This window comes from Hyla sarda, chromosome 5, assembly GCF_029499605.1.
Source record: "Hyla sarda isolate aHylSar1 chromosome 5, aHylSar1.hap1, whole genome shotgun sequence".
In the NCBI taxonomy this organism is placed as follows: Eukaryota; Metazoa; Chordata; class Amphibia; order Anura; family Hylidae; genus Hyla; species Hyla sarda.
The window spans coordinates 34,891,661-34,910,587 of NC_079193.1; the positions used below are offsets into that span (position 1 = coordinate 34,891,661).

Genomic DNA, 18,927 nt, shown 5'->3' on the forward strand with positions numbered 1-18,927 from the left:
TTATGTGTGCGGGCAGAGAACTAAAAATGTAACCGACAATAATAAAAATGTAGTGTATGTGTGTTTTTCACTTTTTTTTTTTTTTTTTACATTTTTTTAGGTAGTACTACTATTCCCAGCATGGAATACACTATTCCATGATGGAAATAGTAGTACCTGTACTAATTGACAGATCTCCCTGGGTGTCACTCCCCTTCACTGACATGTATATACTTGTATAGCTGTAGTACCTGCATTAATAGACACATCGCAACAGGTGTCAAAAGTGACACTCGCTGTGATCTGTCTATTAATGCAGGTACTACAGCTCCCAGCATGGAGCAGAGTGTGCTCCATGTTGGGAGCAGTAGTACCTGCAGTTAAGGAAAGATCACAGCGGATGTCACTCCTGACACCCACTGTGATCCTCCTGTATAATGTATAGATGCGGCCGGCCACTCTTCTATGGTCCCCTGCACTGCCGTATATATATACCTATTCATATTTCCCGCAGAGAGCTGTGATTGGTCAGATGGTTCCAGCCAATCACAGCTCTCTGTGGGAAATATGAATATGTGTGTATATATATATATATATCTATATACATCCACAAAGAAGCAGAAGCGGCACTCCAAAGTCACATCAAATCGTGGTTTATTCACTCATCTGTGAAAGCGACGTTTCGGCTTATGAATAAAGCCTTTCTCAAGCATAAATCAAACAGTGCAAAATGGTGTATATATATATCCACCCCCAATTGCACATGCAAGCGGAGGGGGTGTGTACTCACAGTCTAATCACAACAAATACAGAAAACATTTCAGAGACCACAATCGGTCATATACATCAACGTGGAAAATAAAAGGTAGTGAACCCGTATACAATATCCAATAAAAAATCGTGCAATCCTGTGCAATATACTTGAATAGTGTACATAATATCTCATAATTAGTTTCTGGTCCGGCATCAAGGGAGGCGCTCACCTGTTGACGTGAACATCTTCAGCCAATGGAAACTCCACCGTTCTCCTCGCTAGTCTCGCTTGTAAACAAATCTTGTGCGCATGTAGCGGATCATCACATCCGGTTCCGGCCGGAAGTTGCCGGTGATCACATGTCCATGTGTAGACGTAATGAAATTAGTCCCTGACGCATGCGTGTACATCCGGCTTGAGTACATCCCCGCCATCTTTAAAGTTGGCATAGGATGAAAGTAGATATGCCGGTTTTGCTAAACAATAGCCTTCATCATCTGTCTTGGCATATATGTGGGCAAAGTAAGACAAGGTAATAATGTTGCATCAGACGACCATCCTACCTGATCAAACTTATCGGCAGATCAATATCACTAAATAATATATATATATATCAGTGAAGGAGACCATAGAAGAGCAGCCGGCCGCATCTATACATTATACAGGAGGGTCACAGCGGGTGTCAGGAGTGACATCTGCTGTGATCTTTCCTTAACTGCAGGTACTACTGCTCCCAACATGGAGCACACTCTTCTCTATGCTGGGAGCTGTAGTACATGCATTAATAGACAGATCGCAACAGGTGTCAAAAGTGACACTCGCTGGGATCTGTCTATTAATGCAGGTACTACAGCTCCCAGCATGGAGAAGAGTGTGCTTCATGTTGGGAGCAGTAGTACCTGCAGTTAAGGATAGCTCACAGCGTGTGTCAGTCCTGACACCTGCTGCGATCGTCCTTCATCCCTGAGATGCGGAGCGGCTTTATCCTGCCCTGGCATCTCTGCTCTGTACTCCGACAAGCCACTCACCACTCATATTTCCCGCTGAGAGCGGTGATTGGCTGCCACCATCCGGCCATTCATCACTCTGGGAGGAAAATATGAGTGATGTGAATTTCTATTCATATCACTAGCCGGAGTATAGTGCAGACATGCGAGCGCTGCATAGAGCTGCTCCGCATCTCTGCTATATTATGGATGATCACAACGGGTGGCAGGAGTGACACCTGGGGCAATCTGTCTATTAGTACATGAACTACTACTCCCATCATGGAACAGTGTGTTCCATGCTGGGAGTAGTAGTACTACCTAAAAAATATAAAAAATAAAGAACAAAAAAGTGAAAAACGCACACACTTCATTTTTTATTATTGTTGGCTACATTTTTAGTGCCCTGCCCACCTACATAAATTGATCCCTGTTTAAAAATTAATAAAAATTTTGTTTTAAAAAAGATAAATTTCATTAAAAAATTTTTTTTCTTTCCTACTGCATCCTTCTTTTTTTTTTTTTTTTTTTTGGGTACCCAACAAATTTAGAAAAAATGTCAGAGGGGCCAAAAATGCAATTTCCACTCAAAGACTAAAAAACGCCAAACAGGAAAATGCTGTGGTGTTTCTTTCTGGCGTTTTTTGGGCCACAAAAAAAAAAAAAACAAGTGGAAACTTAGCCTGACTGAAATTTATAATCTTTGATGTTAAAACTTTTATGAAAATAAAGTTAAAAAAACAAAGAAACGAAACAATGCTGGATGTGAAGCTCATTGGTGACAATAGTGGTTACTATTAGCTCATTAGTATGAGACAGACACAGAACCTGTTAACATGAAAATTTTATGTCATCTATCAACATCATGTGATAGAGTAGGAACAGCTGAGCCTCGGGTGGGCTGAGACATTATGCCCAGAATGTGAGTATCTTTTGAATGCTGGTGAGGCTCCTGATAATTTATTTTATTTTATTATTTTTCACGCACACACACACACATATATATTTCCCTTAATTATTCCTGTGTGCACCTTTTTGTGCCCCTCTTTCTAGACCCTCATGCACCAAGCTTGTATATGCAGTATTAATGAGCACAACACTCGTTTGCCCTTCTAGGCCATGGCTGTGCTGCGCTACTTTATTTCTTGCGCTCTTTTGTTTGGACATGTGACCACTGACACGTCACTCTCTAGGTTACTGAGTATACGATACTACATTGTACCTTCCTACTGGACTGTACATGCGTAAGTCCGCGATTTCCTGACCTTGTGACCTCTGATGCGTTCATCGCCCCTAATACACCAATAGCTCTTTACACCCGATGCAGAAGTGCCATGATGGCGCGACCGTGACAAATGTATCCATGCCACTGTTTGTTTATATACAACGCTGGGTAAGTTTCAAGTGCCACCGCCCCATCCTATGGATAATAATGATAAATATCTACAGCTGTGAGCCTTTACATGTCTGTAATATTTTGTGTTTTTAACTTTAGTCATGCACTCTATTCACTGTGATGCTCACTTGCACATTGGCTTGAAAATGGTGGTGTGAGACCACAGAAACATTGCTGTATCTGTATTTGCCTGAATAAAGCTACCTCACTGCTACCTCACTTTGAATATGTGCTGCTTCTGTCGCCTATATATATTTGTAGGAAACTATTCAGTATAACTTATAACATGTTTATTGTTTGAAATTTCTGATCTTTCCATGCTTAGGAGTCCAGTGGGCGGTCCTATCATTCAGTGACACTGCCCAATGGACTCCAAAGAATAGAAAGGGCAGGGATTTTAATCAATAAGTTACAAGTTACACTGAATCCTTTCCCACAAAGATGTATATCAATCTGCTCAGCTCTTACTACTCCATAACATGATGCCAATAGAATACATAGTACTCATGGTGACATTTTCCCAATACAACAATATATATATATATATATATATATATATATATATATATACATATATGCTGTAGAACCTAAATCTAGCAGCATTATGTTAAGGAGCAGAAAGAGCTGGGTGGATATATATATATATATATCTTTGTGGGAAAGGATTTAGTATAACCTGTAACTGATTGATAAAAAATCTCTGATCTTAGTATTCTTAGGAGTCCAGTGGGCGGTCCTATCATTGAGGGAACTGCCCACTAGACTCCCAACAATAGAAAGAGCAGTGATTTCATGCAGTAAGTTACAAGTTACACTGAATCTTTTTCTCCAGAGATATATCAATCTGCTCAACTTTTCCTGCTCTATAATGTGATGCCGATAGATTAGATAATGTTTTTATGGCTATGGCAGGCTTTACAATGAATTGCTTTACAATGAATAGAGTTGTACCACTTTTATTGAAAAATAAAAATTCCACTTCAGAAAAAAATATTTTTATGGCAGGCTTGTGATAGAGGCTTATCTCCGCAAGAACAACATGTCTAATGTGTATGGGGGCCTCTCCACTTCACCCAACTGATGGTGAAATTAAATAAAATGAATGTAGCCATCAGCCTGGGACATGACTGCAGCCTACACAGACACAGTGTAGACAAATTATTTTTATAAATAAATGTGGTTTTGAGTACTTTTTCACTATGATAATGCTCCATTAAAAAGGTGTGTCTATCATTGACAGCATTTGACACAGTAGCTGTTTCCATGGTGCTGTATGTAAATTTATTTTTAAGAATGTACATAGTACAGTGCTTCCCAACCAGGATGCCTCCAGAACTACAACTCCCAAGCTGCCCGGGCATGCTGGGAGTTGTACTTTCACAGTCTGGAGGTTCACAGTTTGGAGACCACTGGTCTATACAACCCATAATAAATAGGCCCTATGTTTTATTTGCTCCACAGTCAACTCCAGATGGACTTTTATTTATTTATTTTTTTGCTTTTTAAAAACCCTTATCCCGTCCCTTTAATACGGTTATTTCCAGTAACTTTATTCTTCTTCTAATGCATCTGTATCACAGGCTCGATAATGAATCGCTGCAGTCAGTAAAGTGTCAGAGTTGTAGATCACTTGCCGTAATTTACTTTTATTCACCTAATGAGTAATGAACATCTAGTATTTTGGGGGTAATCTACCATGTGCCGAGATTTTGACACGTCTTTAATGAATTCAGCCAATAAGAACGAGTCTGCCAATACAAGACATCCCGTCATTAATTCCCAGTATTGTCCTCGGTGGCTGGATCAATGTCCTTGTGTAAGCCTCAGTGACGGCAGAAGCTAGCCCCCACATCCCCCGTGACATCTCAGATGCAAAGGACAATTATCTTTAAAGAAACAGTAAGTTTATTATTATCCAAAAGATCAATGCAGGTGACTGGAGATGAACAATAAGGTAGGTATCATGGGCTTGACATTGCTTTGGACTTAGTTATCCCATAAGGGAATAGAGTACTATAGGTGAGATCTCCGCAGCCTGAAATGGCCTAAAACAATTGATGGAGCAACTGCTTTGGGGTATAGTTGTCATCATTTGGGATCTTTAAGATGTTTATAGGACTAAGCTTCAGAAGGGGCCATCAGAAGGGGTTCTCCACCTTGGACAATACTTGTTAGAAGTCCTTTGACAATTGGCAGGGAGCTCATAAACAAAATTCTATAGTGAAGATCTCTGCAGCCTGAAATGGCCTACTAAAATTGATAGTGCAACCACAAAGTTGTCATCATTTGGAAAAGGGTATCTATAAGATGACCATAGGCCAATGCCTTAAAAGGGGCCATCAGAATATGTTTTCCACCTTGGACAATAGTTGTGAGAAGTCCCATTACAGTTAGCAGAGAACCCATAAAGGATTTTTATAGTCAAGGACACCGGAGCCTGAGATGGCCTACAACAATTGATGGAGCAACTGCTTTGAGGTATTGTTGTCATCATTTGGAAAAGATATGCACATGCTTGACAATGGTTTCTGTACGACCATGAAATACGTAAGTGCTACTACTTGTAAACTTCCTAAATTCCATCTTAATAAAAACCAAGTTTTAACAGAAGCTCCAGGACTGGATTTCTTTTATTCTACTGTCCATATTGCCATCATTTGGAAAAGGGTATTTATAACATGCTCATAGGACTGAGCTTCAGAAGTTGCCATCAGAAGAGGTTCTTCACATTTGACAATACTTGTTAGAAGTCCCTTGACAATAGGCAGAAGACAAAGGGGGAGATTTATCAAAACCTGTCCAGAGGTAAAGTTGCTGATTTGCCCATAGCAACCAATCAGATTGCTTCTGAAAGAAGCGATCTGATTGGTTGCTATGGGCAACTCAGCGTTTCCTCTGGATAGGTTTTGATAAATCTCCCCCAAAGTTTCTACCCAGTTCCCTCCCCCCCTGCAGGGCCACCAAATGGGAAATAAAAGGGGTTTTCCCACAAAGAGAAAAGCTGACTGTCCGCCTATCTCCTGCCTGTTTGCGCAGATGGTTGGGTGCCAAAATCAGCTGAGTTGGCTGTGTAATGCAATTTGTTTAACTCCCAATGACATGAATGGAAGGTGCGTAAATAGCGTAGCATGAGAGATATACTGTTTGTTATGTAAAACTGGAAGTTAGGTAAACAGTTAGGTAAACTCTTAAAGCATTACGCTCTTGACATTCAAAATAATGGATTTTCTGTTTGAAGGTAATATGTCATCAGTTCTGTGCTGCCCAAACAACAGGCAGCATAAAATTGGTGCAGGCATCACGATCCTGGGACATTTACTGAAATAATTACTCTGACATGCTCAAGCTTTTCTGAATAATAATAGTTTTAGAATGCTGCTGGGTCCCGAGTAACTATTTCTTGGAGTAGGTCCTGGCAGCTGCTCCCCGCCCTGGTGGCTTGAGTGTCATGCCTTTCCCTCTACTCAAGCTGGCCGGACAGGGAGCAGCCACGAGGACCTGCCGCAAGGACTAGTTAACCAGGACAAGTCCTGAAGGGCTAATTACCTGCGGTGGATCATGGAGGACTAGTTGTCCACGGCAGATTCTGGTCGCTGAGAGTATCAGAATAATTAAAATGTCCCAGGATTCCAATTGCTGCACCAGTTTTACCACATAAAATTGATGACCTGTTCCCCTTAATGTTCCCCCTGTATTCTGACCATGAGATGAGATTCGTAAAACAGGACCCCTTCCTATTAACTCAAAATTCCTTAATGGTAAATTGAAAATGTGTCTTCTAAACTGGACAATCTCTTGAAGGGATGTCCTCCAAACAAACTTGATATACTAATTTTGGAAACCCCCATCTGATTGGCCATGAGGAGACACAGGGTCATTTTCCCTAATTTTGACACATGTGACACGGTCATGATGACTATTTGTTGCCCCGTAACCCATAAGGCCAGAATGTGTCAGAACTAGCTTACAGGGAACCAGGAAAATAGCACTCCCTAATAAATAGTTCTTTAAAGGGGTTCTCCAGCCCTGAGACATCTTATCCCTTATCCAAAGGATAGGTGATAAGATGTCTCACCGCGGGGGGTCCCGCCGCTGGGGATCCCCGCATTCTTGTATTCGCCACCCACCTGTTTGAGCTGTACGCCGCTGTGCCAGCTCACAAACAACCTGGTGGTGACCACGGGGCCGGAGTATCGTGGCGTCACGACTCCGCCCCCTTGTGATGTCAGCCCCCGCTATGCAAGTCTTGAGGAGGGGGCGTGATGAAGTACCCCTTTAAGAATAAGGTTCCCTTTACAGGAGCTCATTTAGGCTAGGTTCACATATGCGTTCAAGGCTCTGTTTGGGTCACATAGAGATAGAAAGAAATATAGTAATACATAATAGTAAAATGACTGACTATACAACATTGACTCCATAGGTCCACAGATGAAGGCTGGTATTTATATGCTGACAGCTCCAATGGAGAATTTGGCCATACAGCTCATATCATGACTCCTTTCATATCCCAAACTGGACCCAAGTGTAAGCTGACCTTCTGGACCTACATGAATGGAGGGACTGTGGGGTCATTACAGGTAGGATTCAGACTACTTATTATAGAATCCTGGGAAGAATATGTGATGTACAAAGGACTCATGTAAACAGACAGGAGGTTTATATTACAATTTTACTGTTCTTTCATGATTTGTTCTCTTCTCACTTTGCTAACATATTTTTATTGATATGCCAGGTAAGATACATATTAAGAGTCTTGTGATTCTCATCTATGACGGCTGAAGCTTCACATGATTTCCATACTTGTCAACACACTGCACATTTTTCTATTTGCATTATAAATAATACATACAGAGTCCTTTCTGAACTTCTCTCAACATATTCTGAGATGTTTGGTGTAACGTCACCAGCTTATCACAACATGATCTCTAGACACAGTGTAAATACTTTAGGGGAGATATTCCACCATAAGGGGTTTTCCACCATAAGGCGACTTAAAGGGGTACTCTGCTGCTCAGTGTTTGGAACAAAATGTTCCAAACGCTTAGAGCCGGCGGCAGGAGTTTGTAACGTCATAGCCCCGCACATCATGACGTCATGCCCCGCCCCCTCAATGCAAGTCTATCGGAGGGGCGTGACACCCCCTGCCATAGACTTGCATTGAGGGGGAGGGGCGTGACGTCATGAGGGGGCTATGACGTCACGAGCTCCCGGTGCAGGCTGTAAGCATTCAGAACATTTTGTTCCAAATGCTGAGCAGTGGAGTACCCCTTTAACTACTTACCTGCCAGACAGTAATGGACATGCTTAGGAAAGATCAGTGTTTTTGAGCTAAATAGCTGTGTTGTGAGTTCTCAATAACGCTGCTGCTTTCTTTTTGTGAAATGGTTATTTTCTGTTGGAGTTCCCTCCCTCCGACTACAAGTCCAAATATCCCTTGTTTGTAAGTGTGAGGTCACTTTTCTTCCTCCCACACTTCAGTCACCCTACTCATTGCAGCACCGCTGAGCTACAAATCCCAGCAGCCCTGTGGAAAATGATCTACTTCACACCCATTGAAGCACAGACAGGCTCCCTGTCATCACCTGACTAGTGATGTAATGTCTCGGGTTGCACTGCAACCTAAGAAAACCTTAGACAATGCTAACTTTGTATGCTGCTAAAAATAAACATCGGGGCAAAGGTCACATAAGAATTGGGAGACCATCCATCAAACACAGGTACAGACACTATGTTATGAACTACACTAACTTTGTAGCACAGTCAAATAACAAAAAAAATCCTGGAATACCCCTAGATATCTAAGGCCATGTTTACACTTTGTAAAATGGCCATTTTTTTTAAAAAGTGTAAATTGCTATAAAACTTTAGTTATTGATTTATTTATATTTTGCTTCACATAAAATTTCTTTTTTTTTTGTTAAATAATTTTTAGTACAACAAAACAGTAAATACAAACATGATAACAATAATTTCCACTATATAGCTAGCATGTATGGCAGTGTTTCCCAACCAGGGTGCCTCCAGCTGTTGCAAAACTGCAACTCCTAGCATGCCCGGACAGCCATGGCCCGAATGGTGACTCGGGCATTAAAATGAACAGCATGCACTTCCCTGCTCTACAATATGCGGCAGCATCCTTTTTTGTTGTAATGCGAACAAATACGTCTAACCAGCAGTCTTATCGCAATGTGGACCTGGCTATGTTCAGGTTTTATGATGCTGTTTTCAAGCCAAAATCACGTGTAGATCATAATGAATTAGATAAAATAAAGAACAGATGCTACTTCTACTGTTTTTTTTAATGTACTGTTGGTGTGAAATAGATTCAAGGAAGAAAAACAGAGTAGAAGTAGCATCTGTTCTTTATTTTATCTAATTCATTATGATCCATATCTGCTTTTGACTTAAAAACTGCATCACAAAACCTGAGCAAAACTGCAACCAAAGATCACCATTATTTGTTAAAGGGGTACTCCGGTGAAAAACTTTTTTTTTTTTTTTTTAAATCAACTGGTGCCAGAAAGTTAAACAGATTTGTAAATTACTTCTATTAAAAAATCTTAATCCTTCCAGTACTTATTAGCTGCTGAATACTCCAGAGGAAATTATTTTCTTTTTGGAACACAGTGCAATCTGCTGACATCATGACCCCGGTGCTCTCTGCTGACATCTCTGTCCATTTTAGTAACTGTCCAGAGCAGCACGTGTTTTCTATGGGGATTTTCTCCTACTCTGGACAGTTCTTAAAATGGACAGAGGTGTCAGCAGAGAGCACTGTGCTCGTGATGTCAGCAGAGAGCTCTGTGTTCCAAAAAGAAAATAATTTCCTCTGTAGTATTCTGCAGCTAATAAGTACTGGAAGGATTCAGATTTTTTAATGGAAGTAATTATTTACAAATCTGTTAAACTTTCTGGCACCAGTTGATTAAAAAAAAAAAAAATTCCACTGGAGTACCCCTTTAAAATGTTATATTTTGGGTACACTTGGGTGATCAATTACTATAAAAGTCATTTGTTGATTTATTCAGGGATTTTAGGGATGCTGAATTGTGCTTGAAGTTTATTATTGGGGGGACATAGAAAAGCATATAACATTAAGGCCTTAGCGCTTGATTATCTGATGTATTCCAGGGAAGCTTCAATAATAAACTTCACTGGTCATATAATCAATAATTCCAATTAGTCAATGATCGGCCCCAGAATAAACAAGGAAAGTAATTAGCGGCACTCAATTACGCGATGGAACTTTTAAAGTCTGTGTTCACACAAGACAGGTTTATAGCAGATACAATATTTCTGAGAATGTTCTCTTTACATCTTAATGGGGTTTGTAAGAATCCATGACTGTGCTGCACAACAACTCCCTTCACTAGTATGGCATAGGTTTTCATTGGTACAAATGGGTGTAATAGGTTTGGTACAAAAAAATGCAGTCAGTACTTAGATGTTATACAATGTAACACATAATTGTGTCTTTTTGGTTCCATTATTTTTTGATAAGTGGTCCAGGTGTAATGTAGAGCTGTGCTGTGGGCTCCCTCCATAAAAGATGTCCTCCCTTGCTGATCCCTCCTCCCTCTCACAGCATGAGTCTCACATGAAGGATGAGGCACAGCATTACATGATCCTCCTCCTCCCCCTTTTACCTCACAGATCACTGTCTCACTATTGAGGCTTCCTCCCTGTCTACTATTTTATAATTTATACGAATCCAAAGAAACAGAAAAGATGGCACCACTGAGCTCTTATTAAACCAGCCCAGGAAAGAGGACAACTGTAGACCAGACATGTGGCACCAAAAACAACAATAAAGTACTCCTAAGGTGCTAGGAAGCAATCAAGGATAGACCTTAACAACTAGTATGTAGAGAATCATAAAAAGTATCCTGCACTCCCCACTAGGTTCTGGACTGGAAGCTCTTACATGGAGAAAACCATAGGACCAGGCAAGCAAGTATGCGTGGGCGCTCTGAGCGCCCATGCATACTTGGAGGCCTGGTCCTCTGGTTTTCTCCATGTAGTAGCTTCGAGTCCAGTACCTAGCCGTGAGTGCAGGATACTTTTTATGATTCTCTACATACTAGTTATTTTATAATTTATACTATACATGTTTTTTGAGAACTGAGGAATTTTATGAACAGTTACAAAAAGCTTTTAGTCACCAAAAGAGATTAGAGTTGAGTGAGCTTTTCTATAGTTCGGCTAAACGGGCTCGCCAAACTTTCATAAAGAGTACAGTTCCGGCAGTGAATCCGCTGATTTACTGTAACATATTCCTGGACTGAGCGCTATGTGCTGGCCCAGCAAGGAAGGATTTTATTATAGCTGCTGAGCAGTGCCAGTTGACTACTTGGTGTGGGAGAGGGGTGCATACATTATACAGCCATCTAAATAGCTTAAATGTATACAGTGAAGGGACTGATACCAACTTGTTGCTGGTCAGGCCTCTTTTTGTGTAGCCATGCCTCTAGTGTTGACATCAGAAGGGGGCGGGGCTACACTAGAAGGAGCCCAGACCAGTGACAAAATTGTAAGTGTCACTCAACCCCCCCCCCCCCAAGGAGTAAACTAGTAGTGCTGCTCAGCCGGGCTGGGCTGTACTGTACTCGAGGCTGTCAGCCTTGAGCACAGCTCAGTCCCGACATTGCCAGGTTTGCAAGAGCGGAACCTGGCAATGTTTGAAATCTTGAAGACCTGCAAACCCCCAGAGTTTGGATCAAATGCTGGTCTGGGGGGTTAGGCTTGCTCAACTCTAAAAGGGATCTACAGACTGCTGGCAAGAAAGAGGCCACTTTCTCCTAAAATGATTGTCAGAAACTCACCTGTCCTTGCTGCTGTGTCTCGTCTATTCTTGGTGAGGTACTGCCGGGTGCCTTCAATGCTCTGCGCTTGCCACAATTGGAGGTACAGCAGGTGAGCTGATCAGGAGACGGGAGCACAGAGACGATCAGCTATGGCGCCGACACTTATATCTCCTGAACAGTGGTGCATTTAAACAGGCATCTGCAGGTCGCAGATGCCTGTGATTGTAGTCTTCTCTCCTTCACTAGAGTCCTTGTAATCTCTGTGTGCCTTGACCCAGACAACTGTATTCTAACCTTGACTCCTGCCTTCCATTTTTTACCTGATTTTGTCTCTCTTAATGTGACCCTCACTTGTTGCTTAGTATTGCCTCGTGTTCTGATCTTGTACTGCCTGTCTCTCCTGGTTCTTACCCCCGCGCCTGTTTTTTTGACTTTCCATTTTCATACTGATTCTGTTCAAATCATGCCTGTCTGGTCCAGATCCAATTTGTCTGACATTTCTTGTGCGCAGGGAGCATTGCTGAGTTGGGGGCTGCTGTTTAGAATGGACCATCGAAGTAGATAGCGACAGTGGCTGCGGTGAGAGTAGGACTGCACTGTACACTCCCTAACATGACAAGGTTGTATTACAAGTACAAATGGAGGTCCTGGGACTGACTAAAACTGACTGGGAATATATGCCAACATAGGCAAAACCCGGAATCAGCTGCTTGCAGATGGATGTTCTTTCTTATTCTTATTTCTATGGAGAGATCTCTTGCTTGGCATACATTCCCAGTCAGTTTCTAAGACTCCTAGTTGGAGTGAAATGCTGACTTTATTGGGAAAGCTACACTGTAAAGTAAGTTTGAAACCACACATTTTATGGGGTGTTTTTTGGAGCGTTTTTTGCTCATGTACTCATGAACTTAGTACAGTGTTTTCCAACCAGGGTGTCTCTGGCTGTTGCAAAACTACAACTTCCAGCATGCCCGGACAGCCAAAGATCTTTGTCTTGGCATACATTCCCAGTCAGTTTCTAAGACTACTAGTAGGAGTGAAATTCTGACTTTAAAGAGAAAACTACCTGAAAAGAATGTTTGAGGGCTGCTTTGCATATCATTTCTTCCACCTTTTTTTTGCTGCACAGTTTTTTTTTCCTTATTAAACACATACTACTTTTTGATGAGTATTTCCTATTGAAGTCAATGGGAGATGGAAACAACACATTAAAGGGTGTTTTATTTTTGGAGCATTTCTTTCCCTTTGTGATCATGACCTTATTACAGTGTTTCCCAACCAGGCTGCATCCAGCTGTTGCAAAACTACAACTCCTAGCATGCACGGAAAGCCGTTGCAAACAACAACCTTTAGGGCAGTGGTCTTCAACCTGCGGACCTCCAGATGTTGCAAAACTACAACTCCCAGCATGCCCGGACAGCCGTTGGCTGTCCGGGCATGCTGGGAGTTGTAGTTTTGCAACATCTGGAGGTCCGCAGGTTGAAGACCACTGCTTTAGGGGTCACCCCCAAGGGGTAAGCCCTAAACTAGAAATCCCCCCCCCTAAAATGAATGCTTTATTGGATTCATAAATTAAAATCCTGTGGATATCTTATTAAACATGTAGTGATCTTAAAATTACAGACTGTGTTCCTTATTATATATGACGCATCCTTAGGTTACACTGATTTGTGTTAGCCGGCAGGTTCAGTTTCTCTGGATGTGTTTAGTGCTGCTGTTATAAGGACATAGGTCTGATGTTAAAACAATAAAACAAGTCTCAATTAGCCCCCCCGACGTTTTGTCAGCAACGTTGACTTTCTCAAGGGAATGAGGCTAATGGCTAGTGAGACCGGACCGTCCGACTTATATGTGTTCCGTTAGTGACGTTTCACATCACAGCATCATTATGCGCATCAGGGCTAGCCAATGGTGACAAAGTACGTCACAGCTCCACCCCTTCCGTCCAATGTTCCTCGGTCCCTGTGACTGCGTGTCATAGATGTAATTACATTTAGCCTATCTGTGTTCAGTCATGTGATGTGTACGTCATCGTACACATTTCGTGGATTCGCCGCGCATGTCCGTGAACAGCGTTTGGACATGCTGGAAGTTATAGTTTTGCAACAGCTGGAGGCACCCTGGTTGGGAAACACTATTCTGAGGTCATGATTACAATGAGTAAAAAAAAATTTCCAATATGTTTTTAAAGGTGTTATCCAGGGAAAAACTTATATATATATATATATATATATATATATATATATATATATATATATATATATATATCTCAACTGGCTCCAGAAAGTTAAACAGATTTGTAAATTACTTCTATTAAAAAATCTTAATCCTTTCAGTACTTATGAGCTGATAAAGTTGAGTTGTTCTTTTCTGTCTAAGTGCTCTCTGATGACACGTGTCTCAGGAACTGCCCAGTTTAGAAGCAAATCTCTATAGCAAACATATTCTACTCTGTGCAGTTCCCAAGACAAGCAGAGATGTCAGCAGAGAGCACTGTTGCCAGACAGAAAACAACAACTCAACTTCAGCAGCTAATAATTATTGAAAGGATTAAGCTTTTTTAATAGAAGTAATTTACAAATCTGTTTAACTTTTTGGAGCCAGTGGATATAAAAAAAAAATATATATATATTTTTTTTTCCCGGAATACCCCTTTAATGAATGAAAGGAAAGAAGAAATCCTTCTAAACTTTTTGATGCACCCCACTAATGTTGATAGGAACATACGCTCTTCTGCATTCATAATATAGTCCCTGTCTGTTACACCGGCTCGGTATATAAAGCTGTTAACATGAGAATGGGGCATTTACTTTTGTTCTAAAAAAGAATATTGTGTCAGATAAAAAGTCGTCATGTTACGTTCCCCGCAGTGCTTTTGAAGCGAGCCCATTTGGCAGCTAACAGTAGGTGAACATTTAACAAGGAGCCAGGTCCCCACAATGCCGCTGCCGCAGCTGTCTTCCGACGGCAAAGGCGAGTGGGATATCGAGCGTCCTTCTCTACCAAGTCTGCCAGGTATCATTTAGGGAATGTAGAAAACTGGAAAGCGATCAGTACATAACAAGAGCTGTAAAATCCTAATGAGGAAAAGGGGAAAAAAACAACGTAATGATACAGCAAACGTCGCCACGCATATGTTACATTAACGCAAGGACGCTCATAGAGGTTCCCTGTAAACGTTATTGTGCCATGATTGATGTAGCGCATCTTGTTCTCTTCTATGGTTTTATCTTCATTTCGCACAAATTGACCCTCAGCATTTATTCAGAGTCCTGTCGGTGCCGTATATTCGAACGCTAGATGCAGAGCAACAGCTGCTCTCCCTGCTGGGAAGCTTTATAGGGACACATGTATTATCATAAAGATAACAGTCTCAGTAGGTAGTCTTAGAAACAATAAGGGGGGGGGGGAAATAAGAACAAAAAAATTAATTTTTCATGTTCGTTGCTTTTACTGGTAATTGTTAGGTGAGAGGTTTGGAAATTAAAATGTTAACCTATAAAGGGCCATTGCTATGATTTTTATGATCCTATTGAACATTTTCTTAAGGGTCAAATAAAGTACGGATGTCCCGATACAATTTTTTTTTTTTAAGAACGATGAGTATATATATATATATATATATATATATATATATATATATATATATGCGTGCCCAACAGAAAAAAGTACAGAAAAGTAGCAGTGAAAAAAATTGGCACCGGTCACTGAAAAACTGCATAAAATATCCAGGAAGGGAAGAAGGCAAAAGACCCAACTCTCTAATGGTGCATCACATGTAAAGTTCAAATGAATACTATCAGCATAGAAGAAAGGTAGAAACGGAGTACTCACACGATTGCTGGTTTTCAATTCAGGCTGTGTTCACGGAGGTCCCGGGACCGGTGACCTATGCAGGGAGGGGAAGGTGGATTAGGGGGAAGCTCGGACGGCGGCCACGGTCCATATGGCACCAATGGGCGCTTCATCAGGCCAGCCTGACGAAGCGCCCATTGGCGCAATACGGACCGTGGCCGCCGTCCGAGCTTCCCCCTAATTCACCTTCGCCTCCCTGCAGAGGTCACCAATGCCGGGACCTGCGTGAACACAGCCTGAATTGAAGACCAGCAATCGTGTGAGTGCTCCATTTCTACTTTTTTCTATGCTGATAGATGAGTATATATACTTTTTCTTAAGTACTCACTGATACTGATCATTAATATTTATCTATCTATCTATCTATCTATATATCTATATATATATATATATATATATATATATATAGATATATAGATAGATAGATAGATAGATATTGGTAGGGTTTGCTGCTGTGTATTTTCCTACCCATTGAAGGAAATGGATAGCAAAATCAGCTGCCTATTTTGCTACTCATTGATTTCAATAGGTAGGAAAATATGCAGCATCAAAATATGGCATGTGTGACCCTACCCGTAATGTGATTAAACTTTTTCCTTAATGCGACAGCAGAGGTGGTTCTAGACTTTGTGAAGCCTTTAGCAAAAGTCGAAGATGAAGTCGTTGCCCTTCATTTGGTAGAAGCCCCAGTTGGTAGGTAATCCCCCCTAATATGTAGAACCCCCCCAGGAAGGTAGGTAGGGAATCTGCCCCATTAGAGAGAAGCAATCTGTAAGTAGGTAGGAAATCGTCTTCATTAGGTAGAAGTCCCTAGTAAGTAGGTTGAGAATCCCACCTGTTAGGTTGAAGCCTTGTGGAATAGGGAATCCCCCTATTAGATAGAAGCCTCCAGTAAGTAGGTAGGGAATCCACCCTATTAGGTAGAAACTCCAAGTAAGTAGGTAAGGAATCCTCCTATTAGAAAGAAGCCCTCAGTAAGTAGTTAGGGAATTCCTCCTATTAGGTAGAAGCATCCTGTAGATAGGTAGGGAATCCCCCTATTAGGTAGAAGTCCCCAGTAAGTAGGTTGGAAATCCCGCCTATTAGGTGAAACCCCCCAGTAAGTAGGTAGGATATCCCCCTATTCGGTAGAAGCCCCAATAAGTAGGTAGGTAATCCCCCTATTAAGTAGAAACCCCCTGTAGGTAGGTAGGGAACCCCCCTATAAGGTAAAAGCCCATAGTAAGTAGGTTGAAAATCCCGCCTGTTAGGTAGAAGCCCTCAGTAAGTAGATAGGGAATCCCCCTTTTTAGGTAGAAGAAGAAGTAGGGAGGGAAATAACCTTTCAGGTTGAAGCCCCCTTTCGGTAGGTAGGGAATCCCCCTCTCTAAGTTAGAAGCTTCCGGTAGTTAGGTTGTCAGGTAGGAAAGGAACCTCCAATTAGGTAGATTGCAATATAGTCCCAGGGGTGGGACTATATTGCAACCACTTCACGTGGGCAGATCCATCTTTGCGCTGGCTAACTGATGCATAATGTTGTCGCAATATTGGTATGGTTTCTTCTGCATGAAGGGGCCACAATATAGTCCCAACCCCACCAAAACAGAATGCTTCATTTAAATGGGCAGAAAAGTATGCTGATGTGTCGGAACACTCCCCAGAAGTTGAGTGCCAGACAGCAAAGGCAGGTGATAGTTTTTTTTTTTTGCCTGGACAAACCCATCTAAGCCCCGTCCATTACACTGCATGGGAATGCCTCTGAAAGGCTTCCAAAAGAACAACTTTCGAGTGAGGTTTACACAAACCCTTTTGTGGCCTGGTTTATAGGATTGTTTCTATGAAATCAGGACTGTTGGCAAGTATAGTCTATGCTCTGTGACTTGTTCAGAGGTGATGTGCAGGGAGGGGGAGGAGCGGAGCTATGACCATCACCTACTGTAAATGGCCTGATCCTGACTTATCTATGTCACTTTTCCTTGTAATCCAATCTGTACTGATAAGGAAGAGACTGCTAAAAAGTGTCAGTTTATTATTAGATTTAGTGGCCAGAATCGAAGCTGTATTATTTAGGGATTGTTTATAATCTAGATTAAAATATAGACATTTTTTTTAAACATTTAATGTAAAAACTTGATTGAAATAATATTTCATTTTCTGATGACACATTCCCTTTAAGAAATGTGTGCTTCTTCATAAATCCATCACGTCTTAGCTTGACGTATTTGATGTATTCCCCCATAATATTCTCAGTCTCCCGCTGTTATGAGAGAGGAGGTAAATATTTGCTATACATAAACCATTGCTGTTCTGTGATGTAATTTCATGTTTTTTTTTCTAGTTCTTACAAGCTATACATCAAACACAGACAGAATTCAGAAGAAATATCCCACCAATATATCTTCAAAGTCACACACAGCTCCATTGTTTCTCTAGGGTGATACACCACAAAATGCCAATATAAATATTCCGTAATTTGATTTCAATTAAGATTTTAAAAAAATCATAGTAAGAAGATTCTTTGTTCAAAAAGATAGCAAAATACTTCCGTGAAGCGCTAATCTCCTCGTATTAACATGAATGATTGTGAGTTCTAAGCCCGCACCAGGCTGAGCACAAAGTGCGCGGTTATCAGTATACCGGAGAATAGTAATAACAATAGGTTAGAAAATACAATTTATCTACACATCATTTGTCAAATATCCTAATATTAAAAAGCAATTTATGGGATGGAATAATTGGTGGTAGATTGGGTGAAGTTTTTTATTTGCTCATAGTTTGTTTCATTTTTTTATCAGGGCAAATCTAAGGTAATAAAATGCTCTGTATTTAAAGAGTAGCTCCCACCATGTGGAAAAAAAATATGTTTCCGTCACTGCCTATTGCCCATCTATCCCTAACCCCATCCCTGCCTTTAAAAATGTTTTTACCACCTTAGAAATATCTTTTTGTCTACCTCGTAGTGTGCCCACTTACCAGGCAGACTTCTCTAGCAGGCGCAATGTCACTGATGCCTGCTGGGGGGACCGACTTCCGCCCTTAGCTCATTTATGCTGCGCTCCCTTCGGGAGCGCGCATAGATGAGTGGCCAATAGCACGGCAGGCTGCTCCGGGGTCTCCTCCTCCCTGTTTAGCAGTGTAGTGTTATCCATGGACGAGGACTATAGGAGCATCGCC

At 41.3% G+C, this 18,927-nt stretch overlaps 1 protein-coding gene across 14 annotated transcripts in view; it reads left to right on the plus strand.

Moving 5' to 3' along the window:
• The window catches only part of MALRD1 (MAM and LDL receptor class A domain containing 1), a 551,665-nt gene that overhangs the window by 308,917 nt on the left and 223,821 nt on the right, over window positions 1-18,927 (plus strand). For all 14 annotated transcript variants that reach the window (XM_056519234.1, XM_056519235.1, XM_056519233.1 and 11 more), the window contains one exon: window positions 7,536-7,692. In XM_056519234.1, the coding sequence (XP_056375209.1) occupies window positions 7,536-7,692 (157 nt within the window). The remainder of the gene's footprint in view (window positions 1-7,535; window positions 7,693-18,927) is intronic.